Here is a 15,703-nt window from a genome sequence, read left to right on the forward strand (position 1 = left end):
ATTGGCACACAGTGTTTTGATGTCTGCAAACAATTCAAGTAGATCTCTAAATGTCTTACCAAAGCATTTGTACCATTCTGCCAGATGTTTGGGGGCAAGCTGCCATCACCCTGTTCTCACCAGTTTGAACTTTTCTACTTAAGAATGCCAAATGAATCACAGCTGTGAACTTACAAAAACCAATACGACACCCCTTTATTAACACTCACAGTTGGTTTTGTATATTGAATTTTGTGGCATATTGGATGACACATTCTTACTGAAGTATAAATAAGGCTTTAGGCTAATGTATACTTCAGTGAAAATGTGGCATGTGACAAAGTGTCAGCTGACAGAACTGTGTCACACAACACTTTGAATTCATAGCTCAGTGATGGTATGCGTTCTCACTGTAGCAGCCGGAGGTCAGAACTCCTCTGAGGCTTGTTTATGTTGTTTGAGAGAAATGTCAGCGTGCCCAAATGTTTGATGTTGAAGACAAAGACAATTTTATGTTTAACTTGTTTGCAGAAAGGAGAGCTGGGGAGATGGGTGAGGGGGGCGATAAGATATGATGTTGCATCATTTATGCCCTGCAACGCGTCAACCAGCACTGTATCGCTCTAGTATGAATTACACAGAAGTCTTCTTAGTCTCAGTAGCATCAGCTGGCAAGCTGAAAGATGCAAGTGTGAACAAGTTATCATAATCACACACAGACTCCTTTTATCTTCATCACTGGCTGTGCATGTATTTCTGCCAAAAAGATAAGAGCCTGCATTGCACTGTGTGTGTGTGACAGATATTTTCTATGCTGTCTATTCAATCTTTGCCATCATTCAGCAGTGACTCTGTTCTCACATCACCTGTCTATATATACTATATATCAGTATAGTGAATGGTTTGCTGTAGACATTATGGGGTGACCACTTTGAGAGGAGAATAAAATGCAGCATTACAGTAGTCTGGACCCTTTTATTCTGCAGCCAATCAGTGGTGACTGTGCGGCAACCTTAAATTCCCTCACTTTCTCCCTATCTTTATTCCATAACCTGACAAACAGAGCAGCTCTCTGAAGTTGCCGTCCTTTGTGATCTGTGACAAACGCAATGGAAGCTGTCAGCGGAGAGGGAGGATGTGAGTGCTGATGTGCTCTCTGAAGTCACGCTCAGCCTTTCATGTCGAGGCAGAAGAACCAAAGACCTGTCTCCTCTGTGTGTGTCTGCCTGCCAAGCAGCGGCTAGCAAAGTGTAAGTGCGAGAGTTTTAGCGTGCCTCTCTAATCCACTGCCTTCGCGCAGGTCAGTCTCATTTATTATGGATGTGAAGTTCTGTGCAAAGCCCTTTGATATCGGGAAACAATTTAGAGCTGGCTGAGAGTCAGTGTCTTGGGGGACCACTAAAAAACACTTTTAATGTATTGCGAACTTCAGGTCAGCATGTGGTTCCTTATAAAATTCACAGTAGGCTGTATTAATCCCAGGTGACTATCATATAAGACATTACCGTGTCATTGGCCAGTACCGCTACAGCTGTTTTTGGTTTTATATGATGTAAAAATGGGTCAGATTACGGTATTAGTCACACTGATGAAAAGTCCTTCACTCAACTCCACACACATCTATCCTTTATTTCAGAATCAAGTGAAAGCACCAACAGGCAGGGGCGCAGCACCAAAGTCTGGGCCCTGTACATAAGCAGTCGCTGGGGGCCCCCCGCCCCTTCCCGCTTGATCCCATCTCTCAATGCATCTTTTATTTTACAGTGTCAGTATGCTTACTTTCCCTTTCCTTTCTTTCTTTACTTTTTTGGAACCTGATTTTCCTTTCTGGGGGAAGACATGATAATGTGCGTTGGCGCTCCAGCAGCATTAGCAGTCGGTCACTCGGCTCCAGCTGTGTTAATAGATGATAGTGCAGGGGCGGACTAAACCATTCTGCATTTTTAAGGGGTGAGAGGGACCTTAAAGAACCTCCGCTATTTTTTATACAACATAATAAAAAATTGCAAATAAAACCAAATTTTTCATTCCAGGCATTTGAGGGCCCCCCTCCCATTGGGGCCCTGGGTAATCAGTCCCACTTTTTTCCCTCTACGATGCCCCTGCCAACAGGTCATTGTGTAAGGACGACAAGGACACACCACCTTCTTCTTCGATGTCATGTGTAAGAGTGAGATCAGACAAACAATTGACACTCACTCATAAATTGATGAACCTTTCTCCATGAGGGTCACTGAGATCACATGACAAAGACACAATTTAAAACAACCAGACACTAAAAAGACTCTTCACTGTAATGCTTGAAGGCCCATTCCATTTTCACCTGAGCTGAAACTGGCAGCTGTCAAGATTACCCTCACGTTCCATCCAAAGAGTCACGCTCTCTGGAAATGGAGTCTTTGGCAGCCGCCCACTTTGTTCTATCAGCGGCAGACTGAGGTATTAGGGCACATTAGTCTCATTTCCAATTCACTGACTGGGCCAGATCGATTTCCTTCATTTTCATGCACAGATGGGATTAAATGGCCAGATTAAAGATGAACTCTTGGCACTGTCCACCCGACAGATTTATCATTCTAAAGATGAACCCAAATGCAGTCAGGCAGATATAACATGATTTTCCTCTTTAAAGCCTCATTCAAAGCCAAGTCTGCTGAAAACTGGGATCCTTGACTATATGGCAAACTCAGAGTTTAAATTGAAAGATTCCTGTACTAATAGCTGTTTGGGCTCAAACTTTTGAAATGTCTTGGCATCACTGACAAAAGCCGCAGCATGATACTGATGATAATTGTATGGTTTTGTCAGTTATTGTCTGAATTTCAAGCAAAATGAAATCTAGAGCTGCCAAGCCACCACACACAGTTATGAAGCTCATACTGTAACAGGTTTGGCAGTAAATTTGGACTTCCTTTTTTCTGCACAACATTTGCTGAAGCTGTGTGTGGTCCAGTAAACCACCTGAGGTAGGTCCCCTGGCTGGGACAACACACTGAGAACACTTTTTACTCTTACTCTGGGGAAAGGGCCCAAAAAAACCCTCAACCAAAACACATGTGTCATCACTAATTTACTCCAGACATGAATCCTTTGTGTGTGCTCATGTGTGTGTTCATGTGTGTGCAAACCAGTCCCTCAGGTGAGGTCTCCATTTCCGACTCTTCATTTCCCCACAGAGCTATGTGGTCTGAAGAGATACCGGCTGCACTAACTGAAGCATTTGGAGTAGCGCTGTGTGCCTCTTTTTCCCATAATTCTCCTCTTTCGACACTCAGACCTGAGAAACTCTAAGCAGCAACAACATGAAGATCATGTTTGAATTAGGGATGCACCGATTCAAGTATCTGTATTGGCCCATATTCAACTTGTTGACTGCTATCAGCCTATGGGCAAACAAAATTACATTCACTGACGTTAGTGGCCAATCTTTTTCTCTTGTCACATCAACTTTGTGCAGGCCACAAAGCAGGGCTTGAGACTAATGTTGTCTTGAGGACAAAAGAAAACAATTTTGGGAAAGAACAGAGATCTTCCCTGGGGCGCCTTTGGGACAAAAGGACACAGTAAACTCATGATCGACACATCAGAGGATGCCCCTATCTTTTCTCTGATTATGCTACATTGTGAACAACAAATTCATATTGCCATCGGCGTAGGAGAGCTAGGTAACAGCACCTGTTAGCAGACAGACAGCTGATAGAGGTTGAATTGATTTATAATATTACATGTTTAAGCTCTATTCAGTAAAAATGACTATTGGGTGATGGTAAATTATAGTTTTCATGATGAGTTCAAATGCAACCTCGTAAAATGTAGTTTTTTGACAAAGAGAACTAAAATAAATACAGTTGTTTGAGGGAGAAATTTGTTGATGTTTTCACAGCAATAATAAATAGATCTTACAGAGGTAAATATGACATTTTATGTCGTATTTTGGGAAAATCGGGAAGTGATGCAGAGGTAACGCTACGGATGGTAAGCAGAAATGGATAAAGAAAAGCATCATTTGAATGTCAAGTTCAGCTTCCAATCCCTGCCAGATGATCCTCTCCACAAGGCCAAAGTTATTTGCATTTGCTGTCGATGTGAATTGAGTTACCACAGGAGTACGTCAAGCTGCTTTAAAACAAAGGGATGTTTAGTTAACCTTTACAAGTGTAAAGTTGTACAGTATATTGTGTTATTATTGCTAAGTACTCTTACATTCAGGTTAATATGTCCACCTTTTGTTGCTTGCTGAGCTTGGGTTTGCCATGGTATGCTCTCAGCAGTACCTTTGAGGTTACTCGGGAGAATATTCTGGACAGTATTTGTCATTGTTTTGGATTGCTGCAATAATAATAAACATATATTTGCATAAGGTAAGCATATTTGTCCACTCCCATGTTGATAAGAGTATTAAAAACTTGAAAAATATACCTTTAAGGCAAATTTACAATGGATAATAAATGTGTGATTAATCAGGAGTTAACTATGGACAATCGTGTGATTAATCACAATTAAATATTTTAATCAACTGACAGCCTTAATTCATAGTAAAAACGCTTTTTGAGGCAGTTCCAAAAAAGATGTTTACATGTCATATTCAAGGTTGTTGCATAGATGTTTATGACTGAATTTGTGCTCATTCAGAGTCTAATTAGGGGCTGAATGATTTTAAAAAAGTCAGGTATAATGTTTTTAATAGATTTTTTTATTTCTTTTATTTCAGAAGGGGACATAAATAACAGTAGAAACAAAATAAACAACCAAAACAAAAAGCACTGGTGTTGGTGTCAGCTGCATTGTTGTGATTGGCCCACAATTTCACAGTCAGTACATCCCTATTTCAAATGTATATTTATGTGGAAACTGTTTTCTGACAATGAAGCTTATTTAAACAGTCTTTTCAGCCGTGGGGGGATTCTGTTAAAAAAAATGTAAACAATTGGCTCCCCTAGTGTATTAGGTAATCTCTTTGATTACTATTCTCAATAGTAGGCTTCTATATAACAGGTTTGTATACCCGGGGTGATAGACAACACATGCCTTGCTTGATTATACGTGAAAAAAGTCTAAATGTGTGCTGTCTCAGTGAAAGAAGTTTGTACTAAATAACCCAAAGTCATTCCTTCACCCAGGATCAACTTGACATTTCCCAGTGGTGACGTATGTATGCAAGGACACGTAATGAGAAAGCAGCAGCAGTACCTGTGTAGCCCAAAGAGTTGTCATCCTCGTGTTCGGTGGTGGGAGCTGGTGTTGCTGCCCCTTCAATGGCCCCATCCTGAGCGACTCCCGTCTCTGTCAACAATAACACCACAGGGACTGAAAACCCAGACGCATTCTGCCCACTTTCCCCACCCACGGTCCAAACCTCCAGCCCTCTGCATCCTTGACACAAGCAGAGAGCCAACACACAAAGAAGCGCCGGGCTCCATCCTTGTAAACTCTGTCTCTGGCTGCAGAATCCAAACACCCACATTGCAGCCAACAAACATTAACAATCTCAGTAGTTGCGTATAATCCAGGTGTGTCGGGTAGAAACAAAATGACACAAGTCAACCAGTCGATGAGTAGAGATCCATCAGAATGATGTGTTGATGCAGTCTGCAGCTTTTTTGTCTGGGGTCAGCAGGAGGCTGTTCTCGTGTCCTGTGTTGGAGTGTAAATGTGTGGGTGTAAAACAGAGTCCTCTCTACCATATCAATAGCCATAAGTGGCTGCACCCCAAAGGGAGCACATGGGCAGGACAGAGGTGGGAGGGCCAGGGCACACTCTGCATGATTGACAACGCCACTCTGCATGCACACACACACCGTCTTGATGCAAATACACTGATGCACCATTAATTACTAATCAGCTCCTTTTGATTCAGGCCCGTCTTTGTGCCTGTGTCTTCTCCAGAGTGACAGGTTGAGTGTGTGCGACAGGAGGTGTGAGGGCGGAACAGTTGGGGGTGGCGAGAAAAGGAGAGGCCAAGAGGGCCAGGGTGGAAATGGCTTATGGGGGAGAAGGCAGGCCAACTGGGCCCTTATGATGGCTCTGTGTGAAATAAATCAGACTCGGCCATGCCCATTCTCTTTGTGGCCCACTGACAAGGGGTTAATTTGGGGCGGGTGGCTGGGGTGGGGAGGTAAGAGGAATCATAATCAAAGAGCACCCAACCCCTTTAGCTAACTGAGAGGCAGTCTGTCGGAAGTATCTGTTTCCTCAATGAGATCTGGCATCACTTCTGATAAACAGCAGACGGGCAGACAGAATCGTTCACCGGAGAGTGCTTTAGATCACCGGAGTGTAAAAAAGAGGGTGACCCGTCACTTCATCTGCCCCTCCCTCCATTAGAGAATTGACAGCTAAAATCTAAGCACACTTTCCAAATGCAGCAATGACCCCAAATCCCACTTTACAACAGTTTTGGACTCATCAATGATACAAAACACAAAAAAAAGACATTCAAAATGCAGTGATCATGTTCCTCCCCTGCTGCTCCTGTGGTGTTGCAAATTAATGTGACAGTTAAAGGGCCTCAAGCTGGGCCAAACCTATTATCTGGCACTTCTCTGTCTGTCTGTTTATCCAAACAGCAGCGTCTGACTGACAACACTACAGGAGAGCAGAGCCTCTGAGTCACGCAAAAAATAACCACGTAGGTTATTCGGAGTCATGCACATGAATGAAGTGCGATGATACACATGACATATGAGATGAGTACACGCTTGACATGAAGAAACACAGACATCAAGATGAGTCTGACACACTTACAGCATGACACCAGTCAGATAAATGTAGTGTTTTCAATCTGTTCAAAACAGACAAATTAAAAACAAATGCAACATCTGCTTCAGAGGAAACAAAAAGTAGTTTGGAACAAATATCAGAATGCAAAGCTGTTCAAAAACAAGGAGCCTTTTATATTTTGTCTTGGAAAAAACACACACACACTACCACTAACAATCATGTACAAACCAAAACACATACAAAAGTGTACAGCAGGCCTGTGGCCAGCGAGCCACATCCGACCCAGAAGCAACATCTGAGTGGCCCAGCGTACATAAATCTGATATGGTTGCCTGACAAAATATACAAACTACATACAGTGTATGGAAGTAGATAACAAATGAGCCATCTCCCTTCCTTTTCATCACTGTTGAGTTGCACATGGGCACTATTGATCAGGCAGCATGTACGGATCGGTATAGCGACACCACCAATCATATCATTCACAAATCATTTTCTCATGTGATTCAGCTCAGACTGTGCTAAGAAGCTTTTCAAAAAATCAAGGCCGTGGTTGAATAGGCAAAAAAATGTCCTCTGTCTTTTCCTAAAAACTTGTCTTTGACCTTGATGGAAAATATAATCAGATGATGTGGGGAGTGGTAGGTAAGGAGACACCGGTAGAGACAGATGTAGAGTGTTACTGGTTCCTGTTATTGCCACTTGATATAGTTATGTGCATTGAAAGCATTGATATTGACATTTATTTGCATTGGTTTAAAGGCTGCTGAAAATGTCTGGCACTTCTACATTACCTGATTTTAAAATTCAGTCCAACTGAATTTGCAATCCAATAGACCTGCTGTATGACATGTTCCAATGTCTGACACACTGACTGACTGGACATAATAGTCTCATCGAATCTAAATACATATCAAGCCTATAATGGAGAATTAAATTTCATATTTGACAAAGACACCTAAAAAAATAGTAGAGCCTTAACCAATACAAATATTACCATTAGAATACATGATATCTCTATTTTGCCATCAGGCCTTACTGATTACCGCATCTGCTCTTTATGTCCTCATGTGGACCCTTTCTCTGTCTGAATCCCTGTGTGGTCCACAGTCAGTGGTCCAATTAGAGCCCACTTCAGAGCTCATTAACAGGTGGTGCACCCAGCTGCCCTTGGGGCATCAGAAAGTCAGGACCCCAGTGTTGCCTCACTACCCCCTTTTAGCCTCAACACTGCACCCAGCGCCCCTGTTGGCTAATTAATGGGGCACATGTGCAGATAACTGACTGCTTACCAAAAGATACAAAGGCAGGCCTGCCTCCCTCCAGTCATTCCTCCTGGGCCCCAAAACTGGCCCCAGTCCTGGCCCTGAGCCTTCCTAAAACATGAGAGCATGTCCTCTTTTCTGGGTCACAAGCCTTTCTTCATGGATTGATCCACAGGGTGCCACGCAGGCGTTTGGCTCTGTTTCTATACTGTAGTCATAAATTATGAGGTCTGCTCTAACTAGATTTGACTTGAGTGGTTGGTTGCAACACTGTGGTGACGTGGACCCAATCAGCACAACCCCCCTGTACAACCTGACACGGCAATAAACCTGATGTCTAACTTATTGCTTCTGTAGTCAAGGTTGTTTAGTTTGACAAACGCTGGGAGCTCCTAATAGATGTAAGGGAAGAAGCTGGAGAGGCTATAGCTGTTGTCTCATTGTCATCTTGTCATGTATTGGCAGCAGCGCTCCGGCCCTGGCAGCCTGTATAAAATGATCGATGGCCTTAAAATGATGAGTGTGGGGAGTCTGACTCTGGGGCTTGTTAACAGGACTGACTGATTGTTTGCTGTAGGACAAGTTCCTTCACACAGCCTGATCAGAGAGGCCGCATATTTCTGTAGCATGACCTTAAGCAATTTCAATGATTAAATTGGTTTCTTGGAAAATGTTCTCCCCTAACATCTGTTTACTTTTTGCCTGATGACAGAGCAAAAATATGAACAGCAAGAAAGCCAGTTGTGGGGCAAAGCCAACACGATTTCCCTCTGTTCATTTGTGGACTTCATTCTGCAAGTTCATTTAAATGAAGTCCCTGCTCCTAGGCGCACAGTCCACAACGCCATCTTAAGAGTATCTTCATCATTTTGAACTCGGATTCAATAGCTTTCATTATTACCGAAGACAGACAAAAGGAGACAAACAGAAAAAAAAAAAGTCCCCCCAAAAAAAAGTCTTTTTCAGCAGAAGCTAGTCTGTCCGCTTCATCTGTTTCCACGGCACCATTACACTCATTTCCATTTTGATTACACTTTCTTTGTTTTCTGCATGACTAATGGAGTTTTAATCAGGCCTTGAGATAATACATACATACGCAGTGAGTGCACACTGCAGCAGAGAGAAAGAAAAGGACAAAGTCAAAGTGGAGCAGCATTTTTGTCTGTAACTCTTAAAATAACTATAACTCTAAAAAAAAAAAAAAAAAGACAGCCACATTTAACCACAAAGCCCCTGAGATTCAAATCTGGAGATGAATAACATACTGTGTGAATAAGAAGGTGGTGTTTCTGCCTGTAAAAACATCAAATAACAACTCAAATATCAAATCTAGCTTTACTTTAAAAAGAAAACCACAATGCATGCATCACCTCTCTAGCTGCTGTCGTTGTCATGTTAATTAAAGCCAGCTGTGGGAAGACACTGCATACACCATAACTGTGTAACTATGTGAGGACATGGTGTCGAAGCAATCTGCTGAGAATATGCCTTTAAATGTCCAGTGTGTAGGGTCTGGGAGGATATATCCTCCTGAGACCCTGTGTCCTCACTTGACGACATCATATTTTGGATTTACTTGACCTTATACTTCATTCTACTTAACTCAGACTTGCTGTCTTCATTCGTGGACACTTTTTTGTGCCATCTAGTGGTAGTAAGAGCACAATGCACTAATCCATGAAAAACAAGATGGCAGCTATCTCTGCAGTCTGCCGATCCCGATACAAAAGGGGACAAGGTCTAAAACCTGATGACATTTTGATTAATTCTAGCAACAGTAACAAGTGCTCATTTGAAGACATTGGGACTTTCTTGTTGTCTAGTTTGAGGACATTGGGGCTTAATTATTGTTAACAATGTTTAGTATTTTATACCAATCAGGTCATCCTGATCCCAAATAGCTAGGAGAAATTTAAAATGCATACCAAACAAAAGTCCAGGTCTCAGGAGGATATACGCAGATATGGGATATAAGTATGTTATCTTTAGTGAATACCTCAACCACCTGAAAATATGAATCTTTGTGTTTTTGTTACTGCAGAATGAGCTGTTTATACCTACATCAGGATCTGGTCCTCATACAGAGAGATTGCCATATTGCACAGCCATGTTTCTACAGTAGCCCAGCATGGACAAACCAAACACTGGCTGTAGATAGGACCTTTTTTGTCTGCCACCATAGCAGCTCCCTGTGACGGGAAGCATCACAAAAACACCGATTTTTTTAACGTGAAACTGCTTTATGCATTGCTTTTACTGATTTAAATCACCCGGTGAATTTGTTTTGGAGCGGATGAGACCTGTGTGGATAATTTGGCTCCTGGTAAAAACCTCCCCAACAATAAACACTGAGAGAATTCAAACCTGGAAAAGTTTCAGCTGGTTGCAATCTGCAATCTTTACCACTAGATGTTGCTAAATCCCCTTAAATTTTACACAACGCTCCTTTAAAGTAATAGTTTGACAGTTTTGGAAATGCACATACGCTTTCTTGCCCAGAGTTAGAAAAGAAAATCAATACCAGTATCACAAGCGAGAAGTATCAATCTTTTCATCTATCTCTCGCCAAGAAAGTGAATGACCATTTTACAGAAAATATCAAACTATTCTTCAAAGGGACGAATAACTCTGGAATTGCAGTATTAAAAAAGCGAGTCACAAATCACTAAGTTATGCTGCAGCTGTCTTGAGAAAACAGAGCAAATGAGACACACACACACACACACACACACACACCAGAGCAAAAGAGACACACACATACACACACACACACACACACTTGGCATCAGCCGTGCAGAACGCCTGGCTCTTAACTTTCATCATGTATGAAATACTGCCTCCACAACCACTGTAAAGTATATTAATAGCTAATTGATGATACCTTCAACTCCATGCACATGCAATAATTATGTGCCAGTTGTGTAACTTATTATACATTACTTAAGAGGGAAACCTATATACCATGATATATATCATTATTGTATATATTTTAGGCCCTGCTCAGACCCTGGCAATAAAAGATTAATATACAATTTATCAACCAGTTAACACACACAGACTAAAATGTCATATGATGTTGGCTCATATACTGGAAAATTATGAACACATTTTATGTGTTGTTTGTGAAAGAGTGAATGGAAGAAAGAGCAAGAGGAGGAGAGACTTGATTATGTCCCAGCCACGGTTCAACTTTACACACTGCTATTATGTTTTCAACAGTTATTTGAGATCCTAGCAATGATAGTGACAGTGACAAACTGCAATAATTAGGACTATATTAGTTCTCGTGGGTGAACTGCAGTGTAAAGCAGATTTTAGCAAACGTTAACATCAACTGATTTCGCAGATCTTTTTCCACAAAACCCTCTGATGTACTTAACAGTCACAGTTTCATAGCTCATTGCTCCAGCTGAAGGAAACATCAGTGCAATGACAAACAGAAAGCCATTTTGGGAGTGAGTGAGCGGATGCACACGGGATTTGGTTGTTGACAGTTACACTGCAGTCATGTGTATAGTATCTCTTCCCAAACACGGTTTTGTTGGTTACGAAACCTGTAGTAAATACATCCGCGTCAGTCCTCAAGGTTTGAATGTAACTCATCTCTGAACGCATGAATGGTTGATTGTGGTTAAATAAAAGTGCAGATGTCAGGGTAGAAATAGGTGCCAACTGACTTAGTGATAGATTTGCTTGGAGGGCATCAGCAACCAACCTCATAAAGAAAAACAGAGAGGCAGTTCCAAGATGAATAGAGCTGATTGGCTTAGAGGGTGCTAAATATTGCATGGTCACTTGACTGAAGTTCTGTGGAAATGCTCAGTGTCTGGCAGACACACAGTGAGTTAGCAGCTCGCATCGTAACTGTCACAGCTGCTGTCAGGGCAGTTTTATCCCCAGTGAGCATGTTAAATTGAAAGATGGGCTTTTGTGAAACACTTTCCGTGGATATCTTGTACCCACACCTTTACATTACATGGCACATTTTATCATGCCTCCTTTGCTTCTCAGCTTTGTTTAACAACACTGATGTTGAATAAGTTCAAAGCCTGCGAGGAGCCTGAACTTACTCTGACATCCCTGTGGAGCTGAGGCAAGCATCCTACAAACTGCCAAAAGCCCAGATGTCCATCTCCATGACACTGAAATACTTTCTGTGCCCAGAGACCGACAGATTGAAGGAATGGGGACACAAAGAGAGGGAGGCAGCGAGAGACTTCTCTTTGGTAAGAAAAAAATGAGGTCTTTCAAGGATTTAAAGTGCTGTAGCCAAGGTGAGCCGCTTCTGAATGCTTGTTGTGTATCAGTCTGATCTGGCATCCGCAGCTCATGGTCATGACTCAAAGGCGGCTCGTCAGCATCCGCACCACCACAGCCTCCAGAATAGTGACCCTCCATGACTTCTCACTACAATACCTGCTTCTTGCAAGTACTGCAGCTCAAATACAAGAGGTTTCTTTGCATGTGGGGGCGAGCTGACTGTGTGATGACAGTTATTACTTGTTTTCTGATATTCTGGTCCAATCTCACTTCTCATTTTTTATCCCTAGCCCTTGCTTTCTAGTGCCCCTTTGCCCAAAACGATATTGGTTGAAATCTCTTCCTATGATAAGACAACCCTTCAAAACCCTGATACATCATCAGTAGTTGTGTTGCTGTAATTTTATGTGAACAGACATAACCAGTGTTGCCAGACATTGCAAATATGCCGTTTTCTGCAGTGGTGATTTCTCTTGCGAGGGCTACAGACAGCCTTTTGTGGTTGTCAGGACACTCCAATTCGTTCACAACTTATGTTTCACAGGATCGATTGATCAAACAAGTCCTTGAATAAAAAAATAACACAGCTTAGTTACCAGACCACTAGCAGTTCTCTGTTGGCTAACATTAGCAACCTGTGCTCCTACCCTGCTAGTCTACACTGATATTAGAGGAACAGTAACAAGTGCAAACTCAAACTCAAGGGGGCAGTGACCTTGTGAGTAAGGGAAGCAGCTCTATAGGGTGTCATGGTGAAGATGGCAGGCAAAGAAGAGTGATGATAGTCAGCAGAATTAAGTGTCTAGATAAGCTCAGGGCCAAGTCTATTGTTTTGTGGTGAAGACTGCAATAAAGCCATTATTAGTGAACGGCACCTGAACGCCTCGCCATCCATCCTTCTGCAGAGTGGTCCGGACTGCTAGAAGCTAGTTATCGGCTAATAACAACCCAAGCTAATTTTTTAATAAGCCCAACAATAACAAAGACCATAATACATTTGTAATGGGTGGACTCTAGTGATGTGTGCCTTGTGTAGATATAAAGAGGCCCAGACCATGGATATTTTCAGAGGCGATCTCTGTTTATTCCTCTCCTGACAACTGGCAAAACAAAATCATCCGTCATACACAACCATACAAACTCAAGGCCCTCTCCCACAGAGCACAAAAGCAAAAGGGGGGAGGCAAGGTGGTAGACACCCCTTTATAGGTGGGGTACCCCCAAAGGTGAATGTAGGGGTACAGCAACTGAGTATCAAATGTTCCACATATTGGGTACGGAGGCCTAAGCGTGTCAGGTAAAAACAACTGAAACAAATTTTGTGGACACAACACTAAGCTAAGATAATAAGATAGTTACCTATATTTTCAAGTCTTAATTGACAAAGAAAATAAATCTGTGGGTTTCTTTCTTTTGTTCTTTTGTACAGCCATTGGGCCAGTAATTTCTGATAACACTGGGTGTGAAATGTGCCTCTGAAAAACCTCTGTTTGGGTGGCCATGTAGCCCTAACACTGCACCCTATCCCTCTATTCCAACAAGAACTGGGGCACCCTACCCCTAGACGTTAAGGCGTAAAATGGGAAGGTAGCCTAAGGACTAAGTGGAAGATGCACTGGGTGTATACTCTTGTCCTACATCTGAAAAAATTCCCCATCCTTTTTCCCACTACCCTTACAAAGAAGACAAGAGACAAGGGGAGGGAAAAAAGTCACGTATATAAGAAACTAGAGGCTTATGACTATAGCAAATGAGTTTAGAGGGCAGTGGAGCAAATCATGCAGACCTCATTTCAAGGCTGTGGCACATTAATGACAAACTACAATGATGCTACCTTTCCCTGCTCTCCGATTCGCTTAATCAGGCACATGTGCTCTAAACACAAACACACACACACTCACCAACACACACGCACACACAAATTCAAAGGGAAAGGAAAGAGCCCCCAAACTGAATTCACATGTGTTTTTTGTATAATCTTCGAAAATTCCATCAATATGTTAATGTGAACAATTCTTTCCCAAACCTAGAGACCAAAAAAACCAAGCCTCTAATCTGTCATCCCTCCCAGCAACATTTGCTGGAGCTGCTCCAATGACAAAGTCTGACTTTCCCGGCACAAGGAAAATTTCACTTGAGCTTTTATAACTTAAATGAGCAGTGGTAACTTTTTTCAACCAGGAAATGTCACCATAACCGCTTGACTCATGACTCCAAAACTTTTTTATCTTTTAGCTGTCCTGGTTAGGTTGGAGTAACATCATGCTGATTTGTTGAACAAAGATGTAAAGACTTGATAGTTGTTTATCATCCCAAGTTCATCTGTGCCCTCAGTGCCTGTAAATGCCTACAGGCTGTTTGTGCCATTAACGTGAGCCAAGGGGAATTCTGCAAGTTTTTAATTAGAGATCCAGAGAGAGGAAAATATCCACCAGTGATGTATAACCTTCACAGTCTTTGATGTGATGACACCCAGCTTTCAGCTAACACCAGGCACACCTATTAATCTCTTTCTTCTCTCAAGCTGTGTTATGGTCAAAACAAATGAGCAAACACTAAATGCATTTTTGGTTTGGCAATGTTTGCAGAATAGCTCCACAGAGAAGCAATTATTGCCTCACACTGTGGCTCTTTCCTGACCTCTACTTTAAAAAAACACAATAGACAGTAGAGCTGCTGTTGAAAAATATGGCCATTTTTCAACAAGTCCTCCAACCTGTACAACCACTTAAGTCACATGTTAATACCTCTGAATACTGACTGAATTAAGTGCACCTATCTGTGGGTGAATTTGCATTTAAGATAGCGAAGGCATACCTCGTCCTTCTCTCCCTATGAGCATCTAGTTCTCTTTGCTTTCATTGGTTGGATTGGTTAGCTTTAGGGAAGAGGAGTGAGATTAGTTAGGATAAGAATGTTGGGGTAAGCCAATCAGAGGCAGAGTAAGGCAGAGTAGAGTTGGTCATGTCTTTGCTATCGTAGAAAACATAATTTTGCTACCAGTGGATGAGAAAATTGCTCGTATGACCATTAATGGTTGCAGTAATGTAATTATACAGTTGCAGCTGCACCAAAACTCCTTGGTTAGGTTTAAGAAAAATATCATGGTTTGGCTTAATATAATTACCTTTTAATACAAAGGTAACATAATGCATGTCACATGATGTCACATGACATACGTTGACAAGGGATACTATGTTTTGTTGTTAAAATAACTCTACATTGATTTTTTGGTTTCACATGGGACACAAACACCAGTCTCATGGATGAAAGTCCGGTGCTTGTTTGACCCATCCACCACTGTCATACTCTTTATAACAATGGTTCCCAACTGGTCCAGCCAGGGGGTCCAGATTTCTCACACACTACTTGCACTTGGCATTGTTGTTGCGCTAGTTTGCTTTCTTTATTAAATAGCTGTCCTTTAGCCACTCACTCTACAGCAGGAAATGGCACCTCAAAATAAAAACTCTGTTCAC

The 15,703-nt window shown here is 41.9% G+C and overlaps 1 protein-coding gene across 4 annotated transcripts in view; it reads right to left on the reverse strand.

Annotated features, from left to right (window-relative positions):
* robo1 (roundabout, axon guidance receptor, homolog 1 (Drosophila)) overlaps positions 1–15,703 on the reverse strand; it is a 266,076-nt gene that overhangs the window by 155,898 nt on the left and 94,475 nt on the right. For 3 of the 4 annotated variants that reach the window (XM_078166986.1, XM_078166987.1, XM_078166992.1), the window contains one exon: positions 5,170–5,262. The exons of the other annotated variant lie outside the window; for it this stretch is intronic. In XM_078166986.1, the coding sequence (XP_078023112.1) occupies positions 5,170–5,262 (93 nt within the window). The remainder of the gene's footprint in view (positions 1–5,169; positions 5,263–15,703) is intronic. 4 annotated transcript variants of the gene reach the window in all.

The sequence above is a fragment of the Epinephelus lanceolatus genome, chromosome 4 (assembly GCF_041903045.1).
Source record: "Epinephelus lanceolatus isolate andai-2023 chromosome 4, ASM4190304v1, whole genome shotgun sequence".
Classification (NCBI taxonomy): domain Eukaryota; kingdom Metazoa; phylum Chordata; class Actinopteri; order Perciformes; family Serranidae; genus Epinephelus; species Epinephelus lanceolatus.